Source organism: Astatotilapia calliptera, chromosome 8, assembly GCF_900246225.1.
Source record: "Astatotilapia calliptera chromosome 8, fAstCal1.2, whole genome shotgun sequence".
Classification (NCBI taxonomy): Eukaryota; Metazoa; Chordata; class Actinopteri; order Cichliformes; family Cichlidae; genus Astatotilapia; species Astatotilapia calliptera.
The window spans coordinates 8,128,801-8,153,235 of NC_039309.1; the positions used below are offsets into that span (position 1 = coordinate 8,128,801).

General features: G+C 39.2%; 1 protein-coding gene across 2 annotated transcripts in view; it reads left to right on the plus strand.

Moving 5' to 3' along the window:
- Positions 1-24,435, plus strand: part of ttyh2 (tweety family member 2) — a 75,550-nt gene that overhangs the window by 25,961 nt on the left and 25,154 nt on the right. For both annotated transcript variants that reach the window (XM_026178243.1, XM_026178244.1), the window contains exons 3-4: positions 9,184-9,295; positions 22,992-23,212. In XM_026178243.1, coding sequence (XP_026034028.1) covers positions 9,184-9,295; positions 22,992-23,212 — 333 coding nt within the window. The remainder of the gene's footprint in view (positions 1-9,183; positions 9,296-22,991; positions 23,213-24,435) is intronic.

The following is a 24,435-nucleotide window of genomic DNA, read 5'->3' on the forward strand; positions in this document are numbered from 1 at the left end:
CAAAATATAAGAAAGTTATTGGTAGTGATGAAAATTTTTCACCTTCAGTTCATATGGTAACTTTGTTAATATAAACTCCTCATGTGCTGAGTGCGAGAGAAAGTTTAACAGGTAGAACAGCAAATAAAGGGGACACAGCCGATAAGCAGTGAAGTATGAAGAGCAATAGATTCAGAAAATTGATTTTTTTCCCTCCTATTCACAAAAAAATATCTGGTGCTTACAAACCCAGAAGCCCCAAGGTCATGACACATGGTTTGAAACTTTGTCTGGTATCTAGGACGTCAGTTTTAAAGGGCTCTCAAGAACATCTGACAACATGAGCCAATCTGTTGTCACGATGCCAAAAAAACATAGCGGCATGTTCAGTATGTCATTAGATGGAATAGCCTAGAGTTCCTATAGTCCTGGTCCTCTGCTAGTTAGTGCTCTCCACTGTATTTTCACTCTTTTGCATCATACATTTTTAATGTAGAGAGTACTGCTCATTTGAGACGCTCTATATTTTAAGAAACTTTAATGAGCACTGTTTCACTTGATGGGAACAGAAGTCATTTTCTACTGATGAAATAAAGAAACCGCTGAAAAAAATGGGCGACATCGGCTAATTGTTGTATAATTAGTGTTTTTTTTTGTGTCTTTTTATTTTTTAGTCCAGATTAATAGGTTGATCTGACATATGCAAAGTTTATCATCGTGTTTTTTGGTGAGCTGTGCTTATCTTTGAATTCAATAGCTCTCCAAATTGCTAAAACAGCGAGAAAGCTTATTAGCAATATGTTTAAACTAGATGTAGCACTGTTGTGCTTCATTTTTATTAAATCCAATTTGGTAGAATTGAAGTTGATGGTTTTAAAACAGACTTAATAGCATTAGAGTGTAATGACTCATTTATCTGATTTAAGGGTGTTGCTCTCTAATTTATAAATCAGATTATGCGTGATTAGGGAGTGGAACTCTTCCACTCCCACAGGGACAAGGAGACATACTGCATTTAATGAAGTTTTTGTTTCTCCTCCCTTCTGCTGTCCCATGTCTCCTTTGTTTCCCTGGGCTGGATCGCCATACGTGGATTAATGTTTTAGCTGGATTAAATTGGTGACCATTTGCCTTGATCCTGGATTTCTTAGTTCTTAAAAGCATCTGCAGGATTTGTTGTCACAGCAACATATCCGTAAGGTCAAACCAACTCAGGAGCAGGATTATTAAGTAGATGATGGAGGGAAACTTTACCATGCGTAATTTATTCCAATGGAAGAAACTAGCTGTGTTCATTGCACTGATAAAAATAATCACCAGCTCAGTCCTTTAGTGTACACTGTGTCCATAATTTTAGAGCCCCATCACTTCAATCTGGATGGAAAAAAATAATGCACACCATATTAAAAGAAAAAGTGACATAAAGGAAATGGAGATCAGTGAGCGATGATATGACACAAACAATAAGATTGCTTTACCAAATTGAAGTCAGCGCTGCTGCATCCTGCCAGTCCTTAGAGGAAGAGCCCCTCTCCTGTATCATCTGAATTTGATTGATGATAGCCAGCTCTTGAGCAGAGGTCAAGCTGGGCTCAGCTGGTCCTCTCACACCTTTTTTCTGCTTCCTACCTATTAACTTTAAAAGAGACAGAGAAAATTGGGTGTTTCGGTTTGAAAAGATATCGTGGTGTTTTACTTTTTTTTGTTGTTGTCGGGCTTAGATTAGAATCCTGATAAATAATAAATAAAGATCTTACTCATTGATCGTATTTGTAGGTTAGGATATGTAATATGATGCTATTTTGTTATGTGACTTTATTAAGCCCGTGCATTTTGTTCAACTTCTCATTAACACAATATATAATCAACCAATCACATCGCTGCAAATCAGGGCATTTAGGCATATAGACATGTTTGGGCTGTTAAGGTTCACATCGAGCATCAGAATGGGCATGGTTGCTGACGGCGGACTGGCTGGTCTGACAATTCAAGAAACTACTCATCTACAAAGATTGCACCACACAGCCATCCCCATGGTTTATAGAGATTGCCTTAAAAAAGAAAAAATATCTAGTAGCAGTTCTCTGAGGTCAAAGCAGAATGGCCAGACTAGCTGAGGTAAAAAGAAGGCAACAGTGCCTCAAATAACCACTTGTTAGAACCAAGGCATGGAGAAGAGGTTCCCTGATAACATGTCATGTCACAAAGCTCGGATCTTTCATTGTCACTGACCAGGGTTCAGTTATGAGTGAATCTTGCTGTTCTAATCAAATATTCTTGAGCCTTCAAAGGACAAATGAACCAGGATCAGTGAGTCTTGGTTCATGTGACCTGGTATCGTTTAAGATCTCCTTCTTCTTTTTTTTCTGTGTGTTTTTTGTTTGTTTCTTTGTTAAGTTGTTTACTTTGTGTGCTCAGTGTTCGTTCACCCGTCCTGTGTGTGTTATTGGCTTGTTGGGTGTCAGCCCAAACCTCATCGGTTTCCCTTGTGTCCTGTTTCCCAATTAGTTCCTGTGTATTTATAGTCTTGTCTCACCCTCTAGTTGTCAGTTTGTCTGAATTCTCAGCCTGAGTTTCTCACCCGTCATCTGCTTCTGCTTCACTCTTCTCTGTATTTGCTCAGTTTTGATTGTGAACTTTGGTTTAAACCTTGTTTAATTTACATTCTTGTTTTTGTTCTAGTGAACTGGGTTCTCTTTTGGACAGAAATCACTTTGGTGAATATAAGAGTGCTTTATTTTATTGCATTTTGTGATAAAGTTTGACCTTTTATTTTACACATGTTTAGAGTATAGTGGAATAAAGTCTAAGTCCTTCCTCCTCTGATTATATTTATACCCTTTAAACAAAATCATGTCCATCTGTCTGGTCTACACTTCTGTGCTGCTGTAAATTATACCACAAGCTTTAAGTTAAGCTCTCCATCAGCGTTAGCTACTTTAAAGTATTATAAAGTGTGTTGCATTGTTGTTCAGACCAGTTCATTATCATTTGCAGTCCATAACAAAAAAGCTCCCTCTAATGGGGAGGACTGCACTTAAAAGGTTTATGTTGCCTGACTTGGTAAGCTAAGACAGGATAAAATATGAGATCAGTGAAGTTGGAGGAAACATCCTGTGGGAAACAGACTCTCTTTCATCTGATTCCTGACTTTGATTTTGTCCATCTACTGGATGAAATAGAACATGGATGTGTTTGCCTAGTGGATTTCACACCGGATTTGTACTGAAGTTGAAAACTGGCTTCATATTAATCCCATCCGTCCTTTTCACCCTTTCCCTACACCCTAATTCTATTTTTTGCCCTGATTTTGCCTCCCTTCCCTCTATAATCCTGATCGGTCTCCCCCTTTTCTCTTGACTTCCTCCACTCTAATTATGTTTGACAGTGGCTAGGTCTGATATGCTGTGATGTCCGTTATAATTAACACTGGTGAAGCCAGAGCAGATGTCACTCAGCTGTAGCTGCAGCCCTGCCCATGGTGTAGCACATTAACTCTGTAATTATGGTGTATCATAACTGATCAGGCTGCTCATGCTGAGGACATCTGGACTGATTTTTTTTTACTATAACTATGATACTTTGCAGTTTAGAATATTACTTGAGGTATATTACCGTGATAGTTTGGCACACAATGAGCATTTGGGTTTTTAAAAAGAATTTCAATTAATTTGATATTGCTTTAGTCTTCCCAGAAGAACAGTTTGATTAAAGAAGGGTGTGATTTACAAAAACCAAACAGTTCATTCCCACACAGTCACTGCAAGGTGAATTACAGAGGGGTTATTTGAATGCCAACAAGGCACATTATGCCAAAGAGGGTGAGTTTATTAACTATCGGTGTATGCAAAAGGTAAACTGTTCAATTCTGTCTGATCACTGTGTGCTGTGCACTGGCAGGGTTAGGAGAACCATACGCCGGCAGACTTAAACAAATGCACCTGAGCAATCAGTTGGATTTGAGCACGGCATTCATGGACTGTGACCACTGTCCGTGCAAGAGCATGGATCTCCAGTTCCTCAGTGATACCTCGTGAGAACACGCATTATGTAAATAACAAATACAGGGCATGTGAGAAGAAAGTAAATCAGCCATTCCAGAAAATACCCTATTTAAGCCACACAATGTGTAAAATCTTGAGCCTCACTATGCTCCGCAAAAGTGCTGTTGAAGAGTGCGTATTGCATAAAAGAGAGAATAACAGGCAAAGGTTGACAGTCATGCCCAAGCACAGCAACACTGAAGATACCCGTTCATTTCCAGATCTGGGGTGTTGGACGGCTGCTCATTTAAGTTGCTGTATGGAAACGTGGGGTGCAACACTGACAGGTCGCCAGTCTATCACACGGCTAACACAAACAGACTTAACATGCCTGTCTTTGGATTGTGGTAGAGAGCCAGAGTACATGGAGAGCATTCACATGGGCACAATGAGAACATGCAAACTGCACACAGCAATCCAGTGGATTCCAGGGACAGTGGTTACCATTGAAATGATCAGTCCGACTTTAGAAACTGAATAAAGGGGATTTTTTTTTTTTTTTTGCTTCTACTGCCTATAAAAAAAGTAAAAGATCGTTAAAAATTATTCTCTTTTCCTGTCGATTTTAAATATACATTTTTTTAATTTCTTTTTGTGGAACATCTCTCTTGACAGTCACAAAGTAGAAATTATAACAGAGGGCACAAGTGAGAGAGGATGTCTGTGTATCCACTGAATCCATTCGAGGAAAGCTTTTGGAACGAGCAGCCGTAACACAAAATCTATCAGCAATATAAATGTACCAACCAAGTAATTGGCAGCATGTACGTTTGTTTTTACTGCTTCTCCGAACTTAAATGAGCTATGCTGGACTTTTTGTAGCTCTAAAAAAAAAGATGAAAAGTAACTATTTGTGTTTCGTAGTTTATATCAAAGGGGATTTTCCCCTGCTGAGGGTTCAGTAGGGCAGCGTAAAAAATATAAGCTCACCCGTCTATACTTATCATCCCAAGAGATTCATTGCTGCCATTCTGGGGCAAAATTTCCAATATTCAGACCTGTCAGGGTCAATTTAGCATAGCTTTTTTTTTTTGCTTCAGGCTGAATTTTTTTTTTAGGTTATTTTATTTTATTTTATTATTAATTCCCATCACTGTCTGTTATGTACTTATTCATTTATCAATGTGACAGTTTGGACTCTTGCTCAGTACATGCCTACTCAAATCTATGGTGTTCTTTCTCTTTGAATTAGACGATGGATATTTCAAGTAGCAGCACTAAGAGAACTGGCAGGACCGAGGGAGTACATAGAGAAGGCAAAGAAGAGACTTTCTATTTGTCCTCTCAGTTCTTTTAATCTGAATTCTGCCTAAAATAGTTGCCTTTTTTAGAAGTAAGTCTGTGTTTCTCCAAGCTGTGACTGCTTTAATACATTCCCTGCATCTGTGCTGTTAAAGGGGCTAATAGCACACAAACACAGATATACAAAGAACAAATAAGATGTTATGTATTTTTGGTGAGGAACCCAACCCGCCCCCGCCCAGTCTTGCTTTTTGTATCCCAGGGTCTTGCTCTCTGCTTTTGTGACTTCTTTCGTCACCTGTATTTGTCTTTTTTTTTTTTAGTGCTGACTGTCTATATCGCTTCCTGTCTTCCTCTAAAATGATGATTTTATTCTTGTCTGTAATGCCTGTCCCCACTTTCTTAACTGCTCTCCCTGAGGGTAAGTCTGTAACCTGCCAAGTGGGATGTTTATCTGCAGGGGGTCATTTAATGAGGCCATCTCTGCTGTACTAATTAGGAAAATTGCCCCTGTTGTTTAGCTCCACCTGTACTTTGCTTCGACCACAACGATCATAACAGCTCTGCAGGATTTTAGCCATTCCAAGTGAATGTTAGAGGAAGCGCTGATGGCTGCAGACTTATAGTCTCTGTTTTCAGCTTAAAATTTATCCGGAACATCAGGGATAAGTCTGTAGGAACCACAGCCTTAATCTAAAGCTCAGTCAGGTTGAGTCCTGCTTAGTTTTCTTTTAGTCCTGACCTGCCACGCGAAGTAGTGCTGACCTACAAATAGTGTCTTCAGTGTGTTGCATTACTATTGTGTGCAATAAAAAAATCACACACAAAAGACCTTCTAAACATTTAACCTTGTTCAGTAAATGATGGTCAGTATTTATTTATTAGTGGGCAGAGCGCTATAGGTGCACCTTGTTAGTATTGATTTGGACCCGCTTTTGCTTTGAGAACTGCCTTAGTTCTTCATGGCTTAGATCAGTTTTTGCTCCATAACGACATGATAACATCACAGAGTGGCTGCGGATTTGTCAGCTGCTTATCCATGATGCAAATTTACTGTTTCACCACATTCCTAAAGTGCTCCACTGGATTGAGATCTGGTGACTGTGGAGGCCATTTGAGGACAGTGAACTCAATGACATGTTCACGAAATCAGTTTGAGATGATCTAAGCTTTGTGACATGGCACATTATCCTGCTGGAAGCAGCCATCAAAAGATGGGTACACTGTGATCAGAAAGGGATGGCTATGCTACAGTAACAATGCTCATGTAGCTGTTTAAACTAACCTCAGCTGGTACTAAGGATCCCAAAGTGTGTCAAAAATACCTGAACATGGAAGAACCTGGAAACATGGAGGCATGGAAACATGATGAAAACTCAACAGACAACCTGACAAGGAATGAATGAAAACACACAGACTAAATCACACGGGAGGTGAACAGGGAAAGTGGAAACGCATGGGAAAGGAGCTGATTAGAAATAACATAATGACGCCACAGGGGAAGTGAAACTAAACACAATGAACGTGGGACACCAGACCTCTTCAAAACAGAACAGGAAACATGACAACACGAGCTTGACAACATAACACACGCAGACCTGACACACATGAAGGACAAGGGAGACTTAAACACAGGGGTGAAGACACAAGTGGAATCTAATAAACAATGAACTATAACAGGGCAACATAGGCAAAATAGAAATGAAATTAGATAAGCTAATGAACTTAAACATAAACCATAAACAACAAAATGACCCAGGATCGTGACAATGCTTGCATGTTGTTTAGGCTAAATTCTGACCCTGGTGTCCAATGGTGTAGCGGAAATCAGCAGACCTGGCACTGTTCTTCAAGTTTTCTGCTGTAGAATTTTCTGCTGTTTTAGTGAGCTGGTGAACCCAATGTGTTCTCCTGCAGCTGTAACACATCTGCATCAAGGTTTGAAGTCCTTCTGTTCTCCTTTCTGAAGCTCAGTTTGAACTTCAGCAGGTCGTTCTGACCTACTCTGTATGCCTGACAGCATTAGAACAGGTCTACCTATTAAAGTGGTCTGCAGGTAATTTTAGCATTGCAATGACAATATGAACTTGAATAAAAAAAGAAAACAGGCATAAAAAGGCATAAAAAAGTGTCTATTTTTATCACACTTTGGAGAGGAGAGATATGAGTGCAATTTGTAATGTGAGAGTTGACTTTCAGATTCTTACATCCTTGTTTTCAGTTGAGTTCAGTTCTCCTGATCCAAGGAGAATTGAAACTATGTAAGCTTCTCAGATGCCCATAATCTTTGAAGTTACTGTTGCACTGTTGTATTTGAGTGCAAGCAGTGTATATAAAGTTTCCCTTGGGAGGTGTACTAAGCTCTGTCATGTCCTGTTTCTCACAGATCATGGTCATATACGGGATCTGTATTCCTTTTTTGTCCTGCGTAGTTATTGAAAAGAAAGGGTATAAAACACTTGCTCACTGCTCTGATCTACGGCCTTCAGTGTCTGTAGTGCAAGACTTGGACATCCTTGTCTTTGCAGAGGATTCTTGTGCAGGGTCTTTGGAGTATATTGTGAGACATTGTGTTGCAGCATTAAATCTTCTTGTAGTTAACAACTGTGCGGCTACTTTGAAATCCCATCATATGGCAGCACAATATGACGGCACTTAGGGAAAAAGTGGAGCTCAGAGAGACTACTTAAGTGTGTGTTTTTAGAATGCGCCGGTTATTATTCTGTTTGTGCTGATGCTCCAGCTCAACAAATTAAATCCTTGGATGGCTGAATATGCAAAAGTGGTTTCAATTTATGCACACGCATTCCAGAGGCCTGTATTGTATAATTTCTGATTCAAAGAGTGTTGTTTACAAAAATTAACGCAGAAATCCAAAAAGCTTTTGCTGCTTCATTTGCTGCTTCATTGCGCTGTGAGATATATGTGCATCAAACACCCACATACACAAATTACAGGTATTTATTTTCTATAAATCAGCAATTTATTGTTATTCATTAAGGCGTCTTAGTTTTTCCTCATCCTGTTTGTTGTATTTACATAAAAAGTTGGCGATATTTATCAAAAAATAACACATCGGACACACTACGGTGTGATGAGACAGACAGCTAATGTCTGTTAGTGACAAGGCTGTTAAACTGACAACTCAGACCACTGGTTAGGATAAAATGAGCAGTCTAACAAATGGATGGAGCGATGGAGAGATCAATTCTTAACGCCTTAACAACAGCAGCGCTTCCTGATGTAAAATACATTAAAAGCTCCAGAAATACAATACCCTACTTTTCTTCATTTTTCACACCTTTCTAAAATCATTCTGTAAGCTAGATCAGACCCTTTGGGCGAGCTGGCTTTTACTCCCTGAATTCACCAACACACTCAGCAACTCAGCCTTCGCACTGTAATACCATTCATACTGCTTCACAGCTGTTTACAGTGGGAAATAATTACTGAATAGCTAAAACAAAATTTCTGTCCCAAAGTGCCTCATTAACCTCATACATTTAAAATTTTTCCAAAACTCAAGCCTGATGCAGAAATTGATGATACTGCTTTATGATAATAGCCAAATTCTTTTTTTTTTTATCTTTAAAAAAAAAAGGCATCAAATATTCATAAAACGTTGTGCTCTTTTCCAGTGTGCCATGCTATACTACCTTGTAAGTTGCATATTTCCACTGCAGGTTGGCAAAGATGTTTTCAAGTAGACAGAAAATTGTTGTTTACGGGTCGTTTCGCATTAATGTTTAATCTCAGCCAGGTTGTGATAATGGCTTTGAAGCTGGCAAACTTTTAATTTAAGGACCGAAAATGGCAGCACTTTGGATGTAGATGATTTAAAATCCAAGAGACTGCTTTTATATTCTGCTCCTTCTTTATCAAAGGTTCACCTGCGCCTTTATGCATCTTTTCTCTGCAGCGTCGCAGTGGGTGTGGGTTTCTATGGCAACAGCGAGACCAATGACGGTGTATACCAGATGACCTACTCCTTGTACAACGCCAATCACACGCTGGGTGGAGTGGACAGTCTGGTATGTAAAGCATCATTTACAAACATATTAGTGTCACACAATTAACGCTTCACATATCTCTGGACGGATGAGATTACATCATGTATTAGTTTGCAAAAATAAATTGAAAGCATTTGATTAAATTCCCGCCATTTCATAACATGCATGGTTTATAAATGAGTGACCAATGAAGCACGACTCAAACAACTCTGGGTGAAGACTTCGGAAAGGCTGGATGTGATGTATTCCCACACACAGGCGCACAACCACACAGGCTCCAAAGAGAAGGAAAGCCCACAGGACTCAATTTAGTATGCCTTTAAATGTTTTTATGGGTTTTTTTTATAGCTATTTACGGCTACACACAAATTGACAGCCTCTCCACACACAAACCTCGTCCTCTGAGAGAGACACACACTCCCTCTGCCTGCTCCACCTTCTCCTAGCCTCTGTGGCTTCAGCAAACACAGAGCCGTCCTGTCTTTTATGCTCAGTTAAGTTCACTGTGTTTTTTGAGGATTCTTTAATTTTGTCCAGATGCAGTTTTCCATAAGAAACGCCATCATTTGACACTTGATTAGGACTCCAGTAAAGACTAAGACTAAATTCCAAAATGTGGAATTTTACACTGATATCTACTGATATTTAAAAGTGGTGTGGTGGTTAGCCTTCCAGTCTGGGGCATTGTCTCAGTGGAGTTTGCTTTATTGCTTCTCCCCCAGTCCAAAGAAATGCATGGTGTTAGATTAACTGGTGATTCTAAATTGCCCATAGGTGTGAACGTGAGCATGATTCAGACTGGAAAGACTTTTTTTTAATGATTTTTTGTGTATTCTTGGCACTAAAGAGGGCATAAATATAGACTAGAACAGCCTTTTATTGTCATTGTAGATGTAGAATAAAATTATAGGTGCTCCACGCTAACTGTGCAGGAATAAAATTTAAATAGTAACACACTATATACACACTATATAGCAAAAACAAACAAACAAAATAATATTAGTACTGGCATCACTTGTCAGACTTCTTTTTAACACTGGTATCTGCACTTAACCCATTCTTAAAACTGTTATCTTCTAGTTATATTTGCCAGCAGTAATAGAACATCGTGTAGCTATTAATTGTTGAGGTTTTAAAGCCTTCACTGTGTGTTCTCATCAGGCGTTTGACCAGTGTCGATGCAGGAGCAGACCCAGGATAACTCGCTGTCAAAGAGTAGGGATTAAGTCTCCATTTGTATTAATGGAGATTAATGTAGTGGTGTGTGAGACACTCAGCGTGGCGACTCGACTTGGCCTCGGTAATAAACACGTCTCGAGAGAGCCTGCAGCGCGCTTTCTGCAGCAGTGTTCTGTGGCATGTTAGGACATCTGATGCTGATGATTAGGGAAAATAATCACAGATTTAAAAGGAGAGTGGTTCTAAGCTGTGGGACTTCATCAATATTTTAAACTGGAAGCATGTAAGATCTCTGTGACTGCTGAGGTTGAGATATCACTTGGGCTACTCTATTTGGTCATCTGGGATTAGTTGCTACCATACTGTACAACACACAAGTTAGCATTTTTGATTTATTCCATTTGATCAATATAACCGCATATTAAGCTTGTATTACTATAATAAAGAGGCAAAGATGCATCTCTTGGCATTTCTAGATTTTATTTATTGTTCTCTGATTCTCTGCCAATAATTTTGGAAAGTGGACAAACACATTAGTTTATCAGAATCCTAATAATAAGTGGAGAGAAATCAATAATATATTGCATATTGGAGCACTTATCAGTATGTTCCTCTAGGGTGTGTGAACTTGTGCAAGCACTTAATTGGACATAGTGGCCTTTATTTGGGCATCTTATGTGTGTGAATGTGCATGCCTGTGTGTGCATGTGCATGAGTGAGTTCATTGCACGCTGCTATAGACTCTTAAGGAGTCTAATTCTTGAGTTGGACAAAGAGCCCAGTGTGCCACACACAGTTCCTAGTCTCCCCCCACCTAATCAACCATGAGCCCAGGAGACAAAGCCCTTTGATGGGTAGAACAAGGAGCAGTGCAAGCCCGTCTGATTGGCAGAGTCGGGGTTAAAATCGGCATTGAAATCATTGACAATGAAGGCCTCTCTGCCCTTTTGACCACGCAAATGCCTTTTAGCCCAGCTCCTAGAAAGTTTAGAAAAGGGGTAAGCTCAGAATATAAGTGAGAAAAGGAGGAAAGTTAGGTTCTTTGTCATCAGATGCTTTTTTTCCTCTGCTGCTATTGAGAGTTTCATTAGTAACGGTCTGGAATATATGCTTATGATGTGTTATGGACACAGACTCACACGGAAACCTGGAAAAAGATGAAGAAGGTGGCTCGAGCAAATGAATACGGAGGAATAGCGAGAATATAGAATATTACTCTGGTTTTAAATTGGAAAAAAATAGAGAGCCAAATACGCAGATGAAGGATGCACCACAGCGTCTAAATAACAAACAGGTTATTAAAAGGTTATTAAACAATTAATGCTGCATAGCCAATTACAACTGGTGGTGATGCTGAAACTATAACAATTGCAGTTGATACACACAGCTTACCTGCCTTGCATGCACACAACTTGTTAGCTAGGACCAATCATTTTTATGCAGACTTCCTAAGTGGTGCTTTGGTCTACAGTACATAACATCAACCATGCAACATACTATATACACTAGTCATACATAGTGAGAATCTGTGAACAACTCTCCACTCTTAAGCTCAAAACAATAAAAAAAGATGCACACTTTACAATAGGGCTGAACGATTATGGAAAATAATCTAATTGCGATTTTTTGCCCCAATATTGCGATTGCGATGCGATATGCGATTATTTTTTAAGGTCTTTGTCTTCTGTATTATTAAACAAAGACAAGCAATACATCATATAGTATGGCCAATACTATATTACATTAATTTTAAACTGTTCTTTCCTGGAAGACAGACCTCTGTTATGATGACATGAGGTGATGCATGAATTGATGACTGACATTTTTATTTAACTTCTTCAATCACAACAGTATATTTGAACATACACAATAGTTTATTTTTAGCTTACAAACATCTGAGCATAAAGTGCTGACAAGGAACCCTGGTGTAAACATTAAAATGAAAGTCAGTACAATGTGCAGATTGCAGAAATATACATAAACAAAATCAGTGGCTTTACCACACTCAGTTTTTCGACATCTGTGAACTACAGACACAGGCTAGTTCTGATTAGCGTCACCGCTGTCTCGGTGGAGTTTAATAAACTCGGCCGTCTGCTTCTTGCTATCTAAAATATAACCAGACACTGGTGTAAATTCTCGACTGTCTCATACTTCTGTTTAATAAGTTTTCTGTTTGACGTTTAGTCAGCTGTGTGAAAACCAAGGAGGAACCCACCCGGGGGATTAATAAAGTTTTATTTTATCTAATCTAATAACTTTAATCTCAGCCAAACCGATTTACTCACGAACAAACAAAACACTGAAAAAAGCCCAACAATAACATTTTTAGGTTGTCTAAGTGACTTATATATCACGTTTAACCCGAGCAGCGAAACTCCGCGGTGATCTGAAAATGATGTGCCGGGAGTTGTGCCGTTCTCGGCCGCATCAGTAACCCTCGAGCTCCCGGCTAGCTGTCGAGCTGGTGGGTAGCAGACGCCTCTGAAAACGTCGAAGCACTTTTGCAAATATGGGATATCTTGATAAACCGAGCAGATATTTGATGTTTACACAACTACTTTCTCGCCTGAAAATATTTTAAAAGTTTATTTTGTGACTCAGAAAGATTAGTATGAGTAATTTTAAAACTTAGTAGCGGCCGCCATTGTTGGAAACTGGAGTTTGGCTGGGCCGCGCTATGAATTCTGGGATATGGTAGTAATTTGGACAGCCTTCGGCGCGTCGCTGTGACGTAATCGGTCTACAAATGCGGCCTCAGGAGGATGCAGCCCATGAATTTGGACATGTCCAGAGTATAATCGCAGCCTTTGCGGTTAGAAAATTGCACTTGATCATGTCGCGATATTATCGCAAATGCGATATATCGTTCAGCCCTACTTTACAAGTTTAGTTCAGTTTGTTATAAAAATTTAACAAACTCAATTCCCTCTGAGGCAGACCACGAAATAAACCTATTGGGAAAGTGAGTTTAAAAAAAAAAACACTTGCATTTCAGCAGCATTGCTTTCGAACAGTAATGTTAGCTCTGGAAACTGGCCCGCTTGGATGCCTTTTAGTGGTAATGGGACTGATCTCATATTTGGAGTGTTTAAACACCAATAATAACTCTGCGGGTGAAGGATGTTATTAGAGCTTTTGGAAAGCAATCATCCAGTGGACTAGGTCAGTGTCTGGGTCAGTAACTGAACAATTGGCCGGAGCTCAACTAAGGTTTGGATGCTGGCCTGACACCATTTTACACCATTCTCACTAGAAGCTTCTGTAATAACACAAAACGGTAAGCTTTTCGTTATACAAGCTAATATTGAAACACAATTATTTATTTATTATAGTTATTTTTGTAAATACTCCTAGTGTAAGAACCTGATGTTTAACTCGCTTATATTAAGTGTCAAAAAACCTCAACGGAACATAAAGAACATATTCAAGGTCACATAGAGCCCTATTCTGTCCAGGTGAATTTATTATGGTTGTAGGGAAAGAGTGTTTCCGGCCAAGCTTCTGGTATTTTATGAGCACCTTGTATGCCCATATTTACAGCCTGATCATGGTTTTTCTTCTGTCTCTTAGAAATGACATTTCTCAAAGAAATTTAAGTATCTTGAGGTATTGTTAGGGGTAAAGTAGAGCTGGCGATTGACATGTGTGTGGCCTAGACATAAGCATCAACATCTGGGGATTAAAATTTAAATTGATGAACAAGTGTCAAATGTTCCTCAACTGACAGCAACTTGACGATGGTTCCAAAACCCATGTCGGTAAGCCCTCAGACTGTTTTTGTCCCATGTAAAATATGTAAATGCATATTTATATGGGGCAAAAACAGTCTGTACAGATGTAATCACCATGACATCACCAAAAGATGTAGTTCTTCTAATAACGATGTAAAGCTGGTTCAAAAATCAATTCAGTCCACATGAACATGTCTAAAGGCACCAGACTGTTTTTGTCCCATGCAAAATATCTAAACAGCTTCACATTGTTATTGGAAGAACTACAGCTTTTGGCAATTTCGTGGTGATCACATCCATCTCTACTTACATACAGGTTTATAGGAAAAGGTGAATTTGTGTTCACTGCTGTAGTTCTTTTACCTAGAAGTTTGTAGTTCAACATGACAGCATATTACTGCCATTGATGTGACTACCACAACACCAGTTGACTAAACTGTGCCACAAACTACAGATTTTCATGGAGTCTGTGGTACATGCCAGTTTTGCTAAATTTACGACTATTCGTTGGTTTTCTGCAAATGTAGTTGTTTCATTCAGTGTAACTGGAAATGAGTAGAATAGAAGCATGGCTTGTTTTTATAGGCCTATGCGCATGTGTTTAGCATAAATTTTCTCAAGCAAAACACTCTTTTTGAGGATTGTAATAAACTGTTGCAGTCAAAGGGGAATTGAAAGTCCAGCACCAAAATGTACAAGTTAATTTAGAACAAACAGTTGGACTGTGGATGGTTTTGCTCATGTATAGGGAATGGGAGAGGATTTTGGATAACAGGAAAGAGCCTGAAAGCAAAACTGCTCTTCCACAGTAAGGAGACAACCAAGGTGTTTGCTGAGGCAGTGGACTGCATCACTCTGTGTGTAAATATCTAAATTGGAGAAAATCAGCGATGTGAGACTTATCTTTATCAGAGCAACTGATGCTTTACCTCAAAATGTGTAGAAGAAGTAACAGTTTTGCAAAAACTTAAGGAGAAACATCATCTTTGAAAACTTGTTCAGTCTTTCATCAACAAACTCATAAACACCACTAATCCACTCTGAAGGATGACCTCCTAGAAGCTTCGTGATCATTCAGTATCAAACTTAAAAAAGGAATTTATTTTTAAAGAGATGTTTTCAGAGCTTCGGTACCCAGTGGTGAAGATGGTCTCTATCTTTAACTGTGACCGAGCTGCCAAGGCACTTCAGACCCATGTTCCATTTCACGCTCTAGCTCCCACATTCAATTTTAATTGAAGAAACTTTTCTCTTCTTCTATCATACAGACACAATGGATTGCAGAAAAAAGATCTGATTCCATATCTTATCCTTTTTTTAAATTTCAAAAATACAGTCAAACGGTTCTCATTTATCAAGCAATTACGAGACGATTGTAAGTGATTCTGTGATGCCTGCTCAGCAGCACTGAATTTTTAAAAAGGAAAACACTACAAAGAATTAGAAATTACTCCTTTTTTTTCTTTTCTTTTTACATGGTTCATCTCAGAGACGAACACTTTCTGGGAGGTTTGTGCCTCAAATTAGAACTGTTCTTTTACATTCACTCTCTGTTTTGTGATCCCTCATCTCTCTGAGGCATCACTTCCACAGAGACATACCAGCCCGAACAGGCTTAAAGATAGAGATCGAATTCTAGTGAAGAAAGTGGCATTTATATTCTGTAGAATCTCAGACCAGGGCTTAACCCTTGGGGGGGTCCTAAAAAAAGTACCCCTTATGAGGTCCTAGAGCCAAAAATCGACCTTGCCATAAAAAGTGCTATAAAAAGATTATACATTAATATTTTTTTCCACTTTAAATTAGCCAATATTTTAGACCTACTTCTCCTTGAAATATTCATATAAAGTTTTAATTACATTTCGCGGATTTTAACCCTTTATATCCCGGTTTTGTCACATGAGCGCACGGCCGTTTTTGGCGAAAAAAATGAAAAAATGAAATATTTTCCATAAAATACATTTGAAAGTTATATTTTATTGTACTTTTAATTAGGCCTTTGGGTGGACCAAAGATTGATACCAACAGTCATTTCGATCGCCTTTTATTTTTTTTGCAGGAGCGCATTTCATAAAATGCACACACTATCGGTCCCAATCGACCACGCCCAAAAAAGTGCTATAAAAAATTTATATATTAATATTTTATTCCACTTTAAATTAGCCAATCTTTTAGACCTACTTCTCCTTGAAATATTCATGTCAAGTTTTAATTACATTTCGCGGATTTTAACCCTTTATATCCCGGTTTCGTCACATGAGCGCACTGCTTTTTTTGCCCCAAAAACATAAAACTTGAATATTTTCCAAAAAAACCATTTGAGGTAATATTCAATTGTTATTATAATTAGGCCTTTAGATGGACTAAAGATTGGCACCAACAGTCATTTCGATCGCCTTTTATTTTTTTTTCAGGACCAGAAAATGGTCTCCAGGCGGCAAATGCTCCTCCTCTAGGTCGAAATAAGTGCATTCTTGCCGGGGTAAGTCGCGACGATTACCGGGGCACGATCACCGGGGACTCATTTTTGCAGCACACACATCCGATACCACGTGACAACAAATACGTCATTTCCTGTTGACTACAAAAAAAAAGCACCCTCATACGGTCCTAGGGGCCGAAAATGGTCCCGTCCGATCAGCGGGCGAAGCCGCTGCTGCACGCCGGAAATGAGGCTTCATTCCCCGCAGGTCTGTCCAAGCAGCCCGCTGTTTTCCAGCCCCGGGTCAAATGTGGAGCAAGGGCGCCACCCGGTGGACAAATAAAAAAATTACAATTCTAAGGCCTTGAGTCCAGAATGAAAACGAAACCTAAGCCATCACACAGATATTAACGGTAATAATTGTGCAGTGAAAAATAGCGTTTATAATGGAAGTCAATGGGGCGATTTATGGCTCTAGGACCTCAAGTGGATGGCGGTTTGTAGCTTAGCCACTTTAAGCTAATCGAATAAACGGAGACTGCAATTCTAAAGAAAAAAGGAAAAAAAAAAAGGGTTGGAAGGTTTGGCTATATTCTATTCAACACAGTGAAAATGGCCTAATATTAAAAAACGCTGAGGACGAAAAAATGGCCGTAGGTCTCCCTGAGGGCTAAACAAAGGAAACATTTCTTGCCTCAAATGTGTACAGGCCTTAGGAGACAGGATGGATTAAGTTACCCGTGGGCATTACAATACGTCATTGGAAAAAATGATGGCGTTTTGAAAGATGGACATGGCAAATGGCAAGGTTTTCTGTAAGTAGGATCTGAGACTACATAACTGTTTCTCCCCTTCAAATGATGCTCAGGGGCTTTAAAATGTGTAAACAAGAGTCTGCACATGATTCCCATTGATCTGTATTTTTTTCCATTTCCTGAAGCGAGAATCTACATTTGAAACGTCACACCCCATTGTCATTTTTCTCTGCTTAAGGTTACGCATATTTTATCCGAATAATGTCACGTATAATGGTTCTTTAGACTTTTTTCATTGTTTGTTGTTTACCCTCTGGCATGTAGAAATGAATATCCCACAAGAAAATAGCTAGGCACTGAGTACAATCTACTGTAAATTGTTTGTTTAGAAAAGATGTGAGGCGGAAAGTACTTCTCCGTGCCCTTAAAACATCAGTCTGAGATAAAGGCTGAGATGACTGGAAAAGGGGAATTATATCTTCTTGATCGGTGCGGATCAACCCACACAGTGAGTATCAGACCAAGATGAAGGAGAGATTAGCTGGATTGTCTGTCTCCCTGGGCATTTTAGATAAGATTTTTACACAGGAGGCGAGGATCAGATATGTGCTTTCATTTTTCATCTGCAATTTCATCTTCTCAGTTTGAAGAAGAAGATGTATTGATGAGTGATCAGATAACAAAGTACAGAGTGCTACATGCCTGTGCATACGATCTGTTTCTTTTTGTAAAACCCAGAAGCCACTGTGTGCTGGATTTCTGTCTGATTATTCTTATGGCAATCAATCAAAGTGATAACTTTAAATGAAAATTAAAAAGGTTTGCTGCGATTAAAGTGATCAATTTCTTTGAGAATACTATATTAACGTCCTCTGAAAACATTCACCCATAAATCAGGAGGCGCACCAGTATGAATGATGTAAGGAAATGTGATGTTTTCACAGCACTGTGTGCACCCCATTATTCAGCAGCTCATAGGAGCACTTTCAGCAGCAATAACTTGTAGTGATTATTTTCTGTATGACTTTATCAGTCTCTCACATCGTTGAGGAGGAATTCTGATCCACAGAATGATCCTTCTCTAAAACATTGCTTTAGTTAATTGGATTTTGTGGGAATTTGTTTTATCCACAGCTCTCTTAAGGTCCCAACACAATATTTCAACCAAGTTGAATTTTACTGGCTCATTGCAACATTGTAATTCTTTTCTTTTTCAGCCTTTCTGTTGTAGATCTGCTGCTGTGCATTGGATTTTCCCCCCAATGCCCAGATGGCTTACAAGTGTCTACACTTGGATCCACCTAACTCTACTTTAATCACATCACATCTAACTCCCTTTTCTGTCTCACTATAAGAATGGACGAGTTCTTTAAACCTGTGATTTTCAGTAGTTGCTCTGCTTTTATACAAGTATGTCAGGTTAGATTTTTTCATTAAGGTAATCGACATCTAATGACTAATTTTGTAAGGAGCGACCTTATGGAATAGCATCGTTCATCAAAAGGATTAACAACATGCACAACTTTATCAAAGTTAAATACAAAGGAAGATAAACTAAATCAAACTTCATCTGGTTTCTCTTATGTTTGGAATTTTGACCTGGGTAGTCAGATCACACGAAAAGGAAATGAATCTGCATTAATAGCAAAAAAACTCGATTTGAGACATTCTAGTAAACATTATTCATGTTATAACGCATTATGTCTAATATCGTTCACTTTTTGAAAGAAAAATATATTTTTAATTGTGGGCAGTCCAATGATTCGTTTATGAAGACATATTTATGAAAGTTTAGCAAACAATTCTCAATCAGCTGCACTTAACCTTTCTCTTCCTTTTTTCTCATTATGTATTTATTCTCAGCTCTTCCGTAAGCTGTATAATGTGGCCCACACATTACATGCAAAACCAACTAATTACTGCTATCCAAACTTTCCTTTTAGCTTCAGCAAGCCTTGTCCCTGACAAAGCCAACAACAATATGAGTAGTCTTGCTTGTGAATGCCAAGTACCCAGAGCTGAATAAGAGCGCTTATTTCCCTTTTTAATTATCTTATAGCAGGTTGTCTCCACGAACACCATTTCCCTGTAAACAACTTCTCCCTTCAAGCAAAGTACACAGTAATTAAACCCAAGAAGATGGTTCGATATTTGTTACATAAATACTGTATAATGTTGTCTTGGCCATAAATAAAAATGTGATTTGTCACAATAAATGTGTCTGTTTGCTGTTTATCTGTTTGTTGTTTGGCTTAGGGGATCACTCTTCCTTTCGGGCTTAAACAGGTAAAGAAACTATAAGTCTCATAGTGAGGTGTTGGTTTGAAAAAAATATCTAACCACCAACAGCAGCACTAGCAAACCTGCTGTTTTGCCTCTGCGATTTCTAGTTTTGGCTGTTTTCCAAGCTGATCTGTTTACTTAAACTAAAACTGCATCAACATGCACAGTAGCCCAGCTCTCCCACACGGTCCTCTGTCTGAGCTCTGCTGCTGAGTGGCAGCACAGACCAACCTCCATGTTTACGAAAAATCTCACCTTTGTCCATAATTCTGGGAACTTCTTTCAGGCAAACACATGACCTCAGTAATAAAAAAAACACTGTCAGTACATTATTATTTTAGCAGAAAAGTCTGGCATAGAAAACATTATGCTGTGTTCAAACTTGTATGTTTTGCTGACAACTCATTAAAGCATCAGTTGTATTGATGAGTTTTCTGTGAATAAGACTTCAAGCGTTAAAGGCTGGTGGGTTGACTCTATGGCAGCACGGTGGGTCAGTGCCTCATAGGATACTTGATTTGAACCCAGACAGAGTCCTTGTGTGTGGAGCCTGCATGTTGTTCCTGTGCTTGCTTGAGTTTTCTCCAGGAGCTTCGGTTTCTTATTGCCATGAAGAAAAGCAAAAATGTTGTGGTTAATGCTAGTTGTCTGACAGGTTTATGAAAACGCTTTATTACTCAGGGCTATAAGCTAAATGCTAATGAGTGTGCAAGTCTTGACATGTTCGTCATCTTACACTAACAAGTACAAGTTGTCTTCAGCAGTGGTGTGCAACACTGAGTTATGGCATCAGCTTTTGCATGATGTGGGGTTACTGTTGTAAAGGTCTGTGTTAGTATCTTTCCAGGTGCTTAAATCTAACCTGCATGTTAAAAAAAAAATCTATAGTGCAAAACTGGATGAGAACACACTAAGTAGTCATTTGACTTTCAAGTCATTTCTCTTCCAAGGATTTGAGTGCTTTGATTCATAATCTACGATGTGGAAACTATGAAAACCATTTTTTTTTAACAGTTGATTTTTTTTAGATAATTTTAAAGATGTTTTAACAAAGCGGTGGAGAGACTTACTGACCAACAGAGAGATGTTGCCATCCCCATAAAGGTCAGGCTATTCCCTGACCTTTAACCACGCTAAGCGCATGGCTAAAGGTCAGGGAGTGGCCTCAGATTGATTGCATTTCCTGCTTCGTCTGCTTTTGTTGGAGATGTTGTAAACTAATGGAAGTTCATACATGTTGAAGAAGACTTCTCACTGCCTAAGCATTTAACACATGAAGATGAATTACTTCAATGTTGATTTCCTACACACACACGCACACACACACACACACACACACACACACACACACACACACACACACACACACACACACACACACACACACACACACACACACACACACACACAGCTGTTTCATATGGACTTTTCTGTTCATTGTTCAGTGAAAAGCTGAATAAGAGCAGCTGTTGACTGACCGGTTGAGTGCCTCACTTTAAGCAACAGAAAATTTCTATATTTAGAATATTATTAGAAGCATATTATACTTAGTATATGTAGTCCATTGCTACAATTCACTGCTGTTAAGTACATTGTTTCAGACAGATAGATAGATGAACTGTTTTTACATCCTTCTGCAATCCAGTCCTTGTACCTGATAAGATAGCTTTAAGGACTTTGTTACTAGCTGCTTTTGCAAAAACACATAATTTGTGAACTTGTCAGGCATGAAATAGTATTTTTGCACCAGCAAGGTGATTCTGATAGAGCTATTGGCATATCTCTGCAATGTGTCCTTAAAAAAAAAAAAAAAACATGGACTTTGGCATGTTAAGTGCAAAAGAACTGTCAAGGTTGCAGACGAATACTATCTGAGAGTCAGAAGAGGTCAGAAACGGGTTAAAACTGTCTGTTTTTAGCCCTTTGTAAAACACAGTGGAGGCTCTGTGATTGTTTTAGGCTGTGTTTGAGCCATCAGCTTTTGATCAACCATGCTGTACCGTCTGGAAACTGTCTGATTGCTTCAACAACAACAGTAAAAACATAAATGAATAAAAAAGCAAGCACACATTATTAAAGCAGTTCATCTTGACAGAGAAGGGGATAAAAGACTGCCAAAGGAGCTGTGGAATGTCCTTCAAGAAGTTTAGAAAACTATTCCTGAAGACTACTTATAAAAGTTAGAAGAACACTTGCCTTATTATTATTGTGGACTTCAGGAAGCACACAGCCCCACTCCCCCCCCATCATCCTGACTGACACCCCCATCACCTCTGTGGACTCATTCCGCTTCCTGGGTACCACCATCACCCAGGACCTGAAGTGGGAGCCCACCATCACCTCCGTCATCAAGAAAGCCCAGCAGAGGATGTACTTCCTGAGGCAGCTGAAGAAATTCAACCTGCCAACACGGACGATGATGCAATTCTACACTGCAATCATCGAGTCCATCCTCACCTCCTCCATCACCGTGTGGTACGCTGGAGCCACTATCAGGGACAAACAGAGACTGCAGCGTGTTGTGCGCTCTGCTGAGAAGGTGATTGGCTGCAGACTCCCATCTCTGCAGGACCTGTACACCTCCAGGACACTGCGGCGTGCAGCCCGGATCTCAGCTGACCCTTCTCACCCTGGACACAGTCTGTTTGACCTGCTCCCCTCAGGCAGGAGGCTCCGGTCCATTCGCACCAGAACCTCTCGCCACAAGAACAGTTTCTTCCCCTCTACTGTCGGACACATGAACAATAACCACATGATTGTCCCCGCCACTAACACATGACCCTACGCTGTGTCACTGCATCATTTCATGTCTGGCACTGATCACCACCTGCACTCATGTATATATCTTTCTACGTAGCACTCATAATTCTTATTCTCATGTATATATCTCATGTATATCTCATGCACATATCTTTCTTTCTACATAGCACTTTAATTCTTATTGTCTGCACTGAAGCACCGCAGCAATTTCCTAATGTTGTAAACCTCAACATCTGGCAATAAACCCATTCTGATTCTGATTCTGATTCTAAGAGAGTTCAGGCTGTGTTGAAGAATAAAGGTGGTCATACCAAATACTGACTTTCAAGCTTTTTGAAAGTGAACAAACTCTCTTTTTTGCCTTACAGGTTGTATTTTTTATTTCTGTGTACATTTGCATGTTTTTCAATAAATCACCACCTAATTTTCCTAAAAAACACAGAAAGAAATTTAGTTTCTCAGGACTTCTATGCAGTACTTTAGATAGATCTATTAATGTATTATAATACCATTGACTCATACCCTCTAACTGTATTTGCTGTGTCAGTTAATCTTACCCCACTCTTTCTTCTTGTGCGCTCCAGGTTTCAGGCACCATGGGCAACATGAGGAGTGGGCTGCACCAGCACCTTGCGAGGCTTGATGAGATCTTTGCAACACGGGGCGACTACGTGCAGACCCTGCAGTTCATGCAGCAGATGGCTGACAATGTGATCAAACAGCTGCTCGGACTGTCTGACTGGGAAAAAGCTAAAGTGGACCTGGCATCCATTGCCGATCAGTCAGCAACCATAGAGTACTACAGGTGGGGAACAGAAGAGTACATGTGTCAAGGTTGTACTGTGTGCGAATCTGTTTACTCGATGCTATAAAAGTGTCTAGTTAAACAGGAGGAGAAAAACACCCAGAGCTCGAGGACAGGATTCAGGAAGGTTATTTCTGTTGGTGCACGTTTCCGTTGCCCTGAACATTTTTAACGGTTTAAAGCTTCCCAGACACGTGGGAGGTGAAATTTTCAAATTTATTTATACAATGAAAATCAGTAGAAAAGTGTTTAAGGAATATAATTATTAATAACTTTGGAACAAGTTTACTTTTCATACATACATGCAGTCTTTAATCAGTTTATATGGCAAAAGTTTATCTAGAAGACATCTAAGCATCGGTGCACCTAAAAAGCTAATTCATCAGTGTTATGTTAAAAAAAATAATCCAAATAAAACAAACTTGCATATAGTCATTCACATTCATTTTATAGCTGCAATGAGCAATTTAAACACGGTAGAATAGATTACTTTCTACATGCTATGACCTGAATATCTCACATAATATTTATTGGGTGGGTTTAAATAATAATGCAGCTGTGTTTGTGTGTGTACCTACATACTGCATGTGAATTATCTTCCAGACAGTTCTTTAGGATGTTCAAAAAAAGCATCCTATTGAATAATTAGCAATCATTGCATAAATGAAAACAGCAGCTATTACTGCAAAAACTACTGCAACGTGTTAGCGGAACTATTTTCCGAGGCTTTGTCTCACTGTTGTTACTCTCATCGTTTTAGAGGAAAAAAATGGGCTCATGTCCAGTTTTTATTTTTATTCTTGAATAGGCTCAGTGGTGTTTTCTGTGGAGTCTGCAGTAACAGACAGGCTTATGTGTTTGTATTGATCTGTAATGTGACTCCTTTGCTCAGCCAATAAATCAATACCCCGCATAGCTCCATGCTAGAAGTGTAGGCAGACTGCAAGCAGACAGCCAGACATTGTAAGCTGTTAATGGACTCATTATCACTGCTGCACTCCAACAAATAGTTTCTGTGCGGTTGGCTGTGTGTGCTTCCTGTTTTTCTTTTTTCTTCTTTTCTTTTTCATGTTGAACTTATAAAAGCCTGTGTGTTGTTCACTCTTCCAGTGTTGTTTTCTTACTTAGTCACAAAAAGTAACATTATTACTTCCAGGAATTGCTCAGTATTTCTTTTAACTGTGGCCCAATGCAAAACTACTGTTCCTAACCATTCTTAGTTT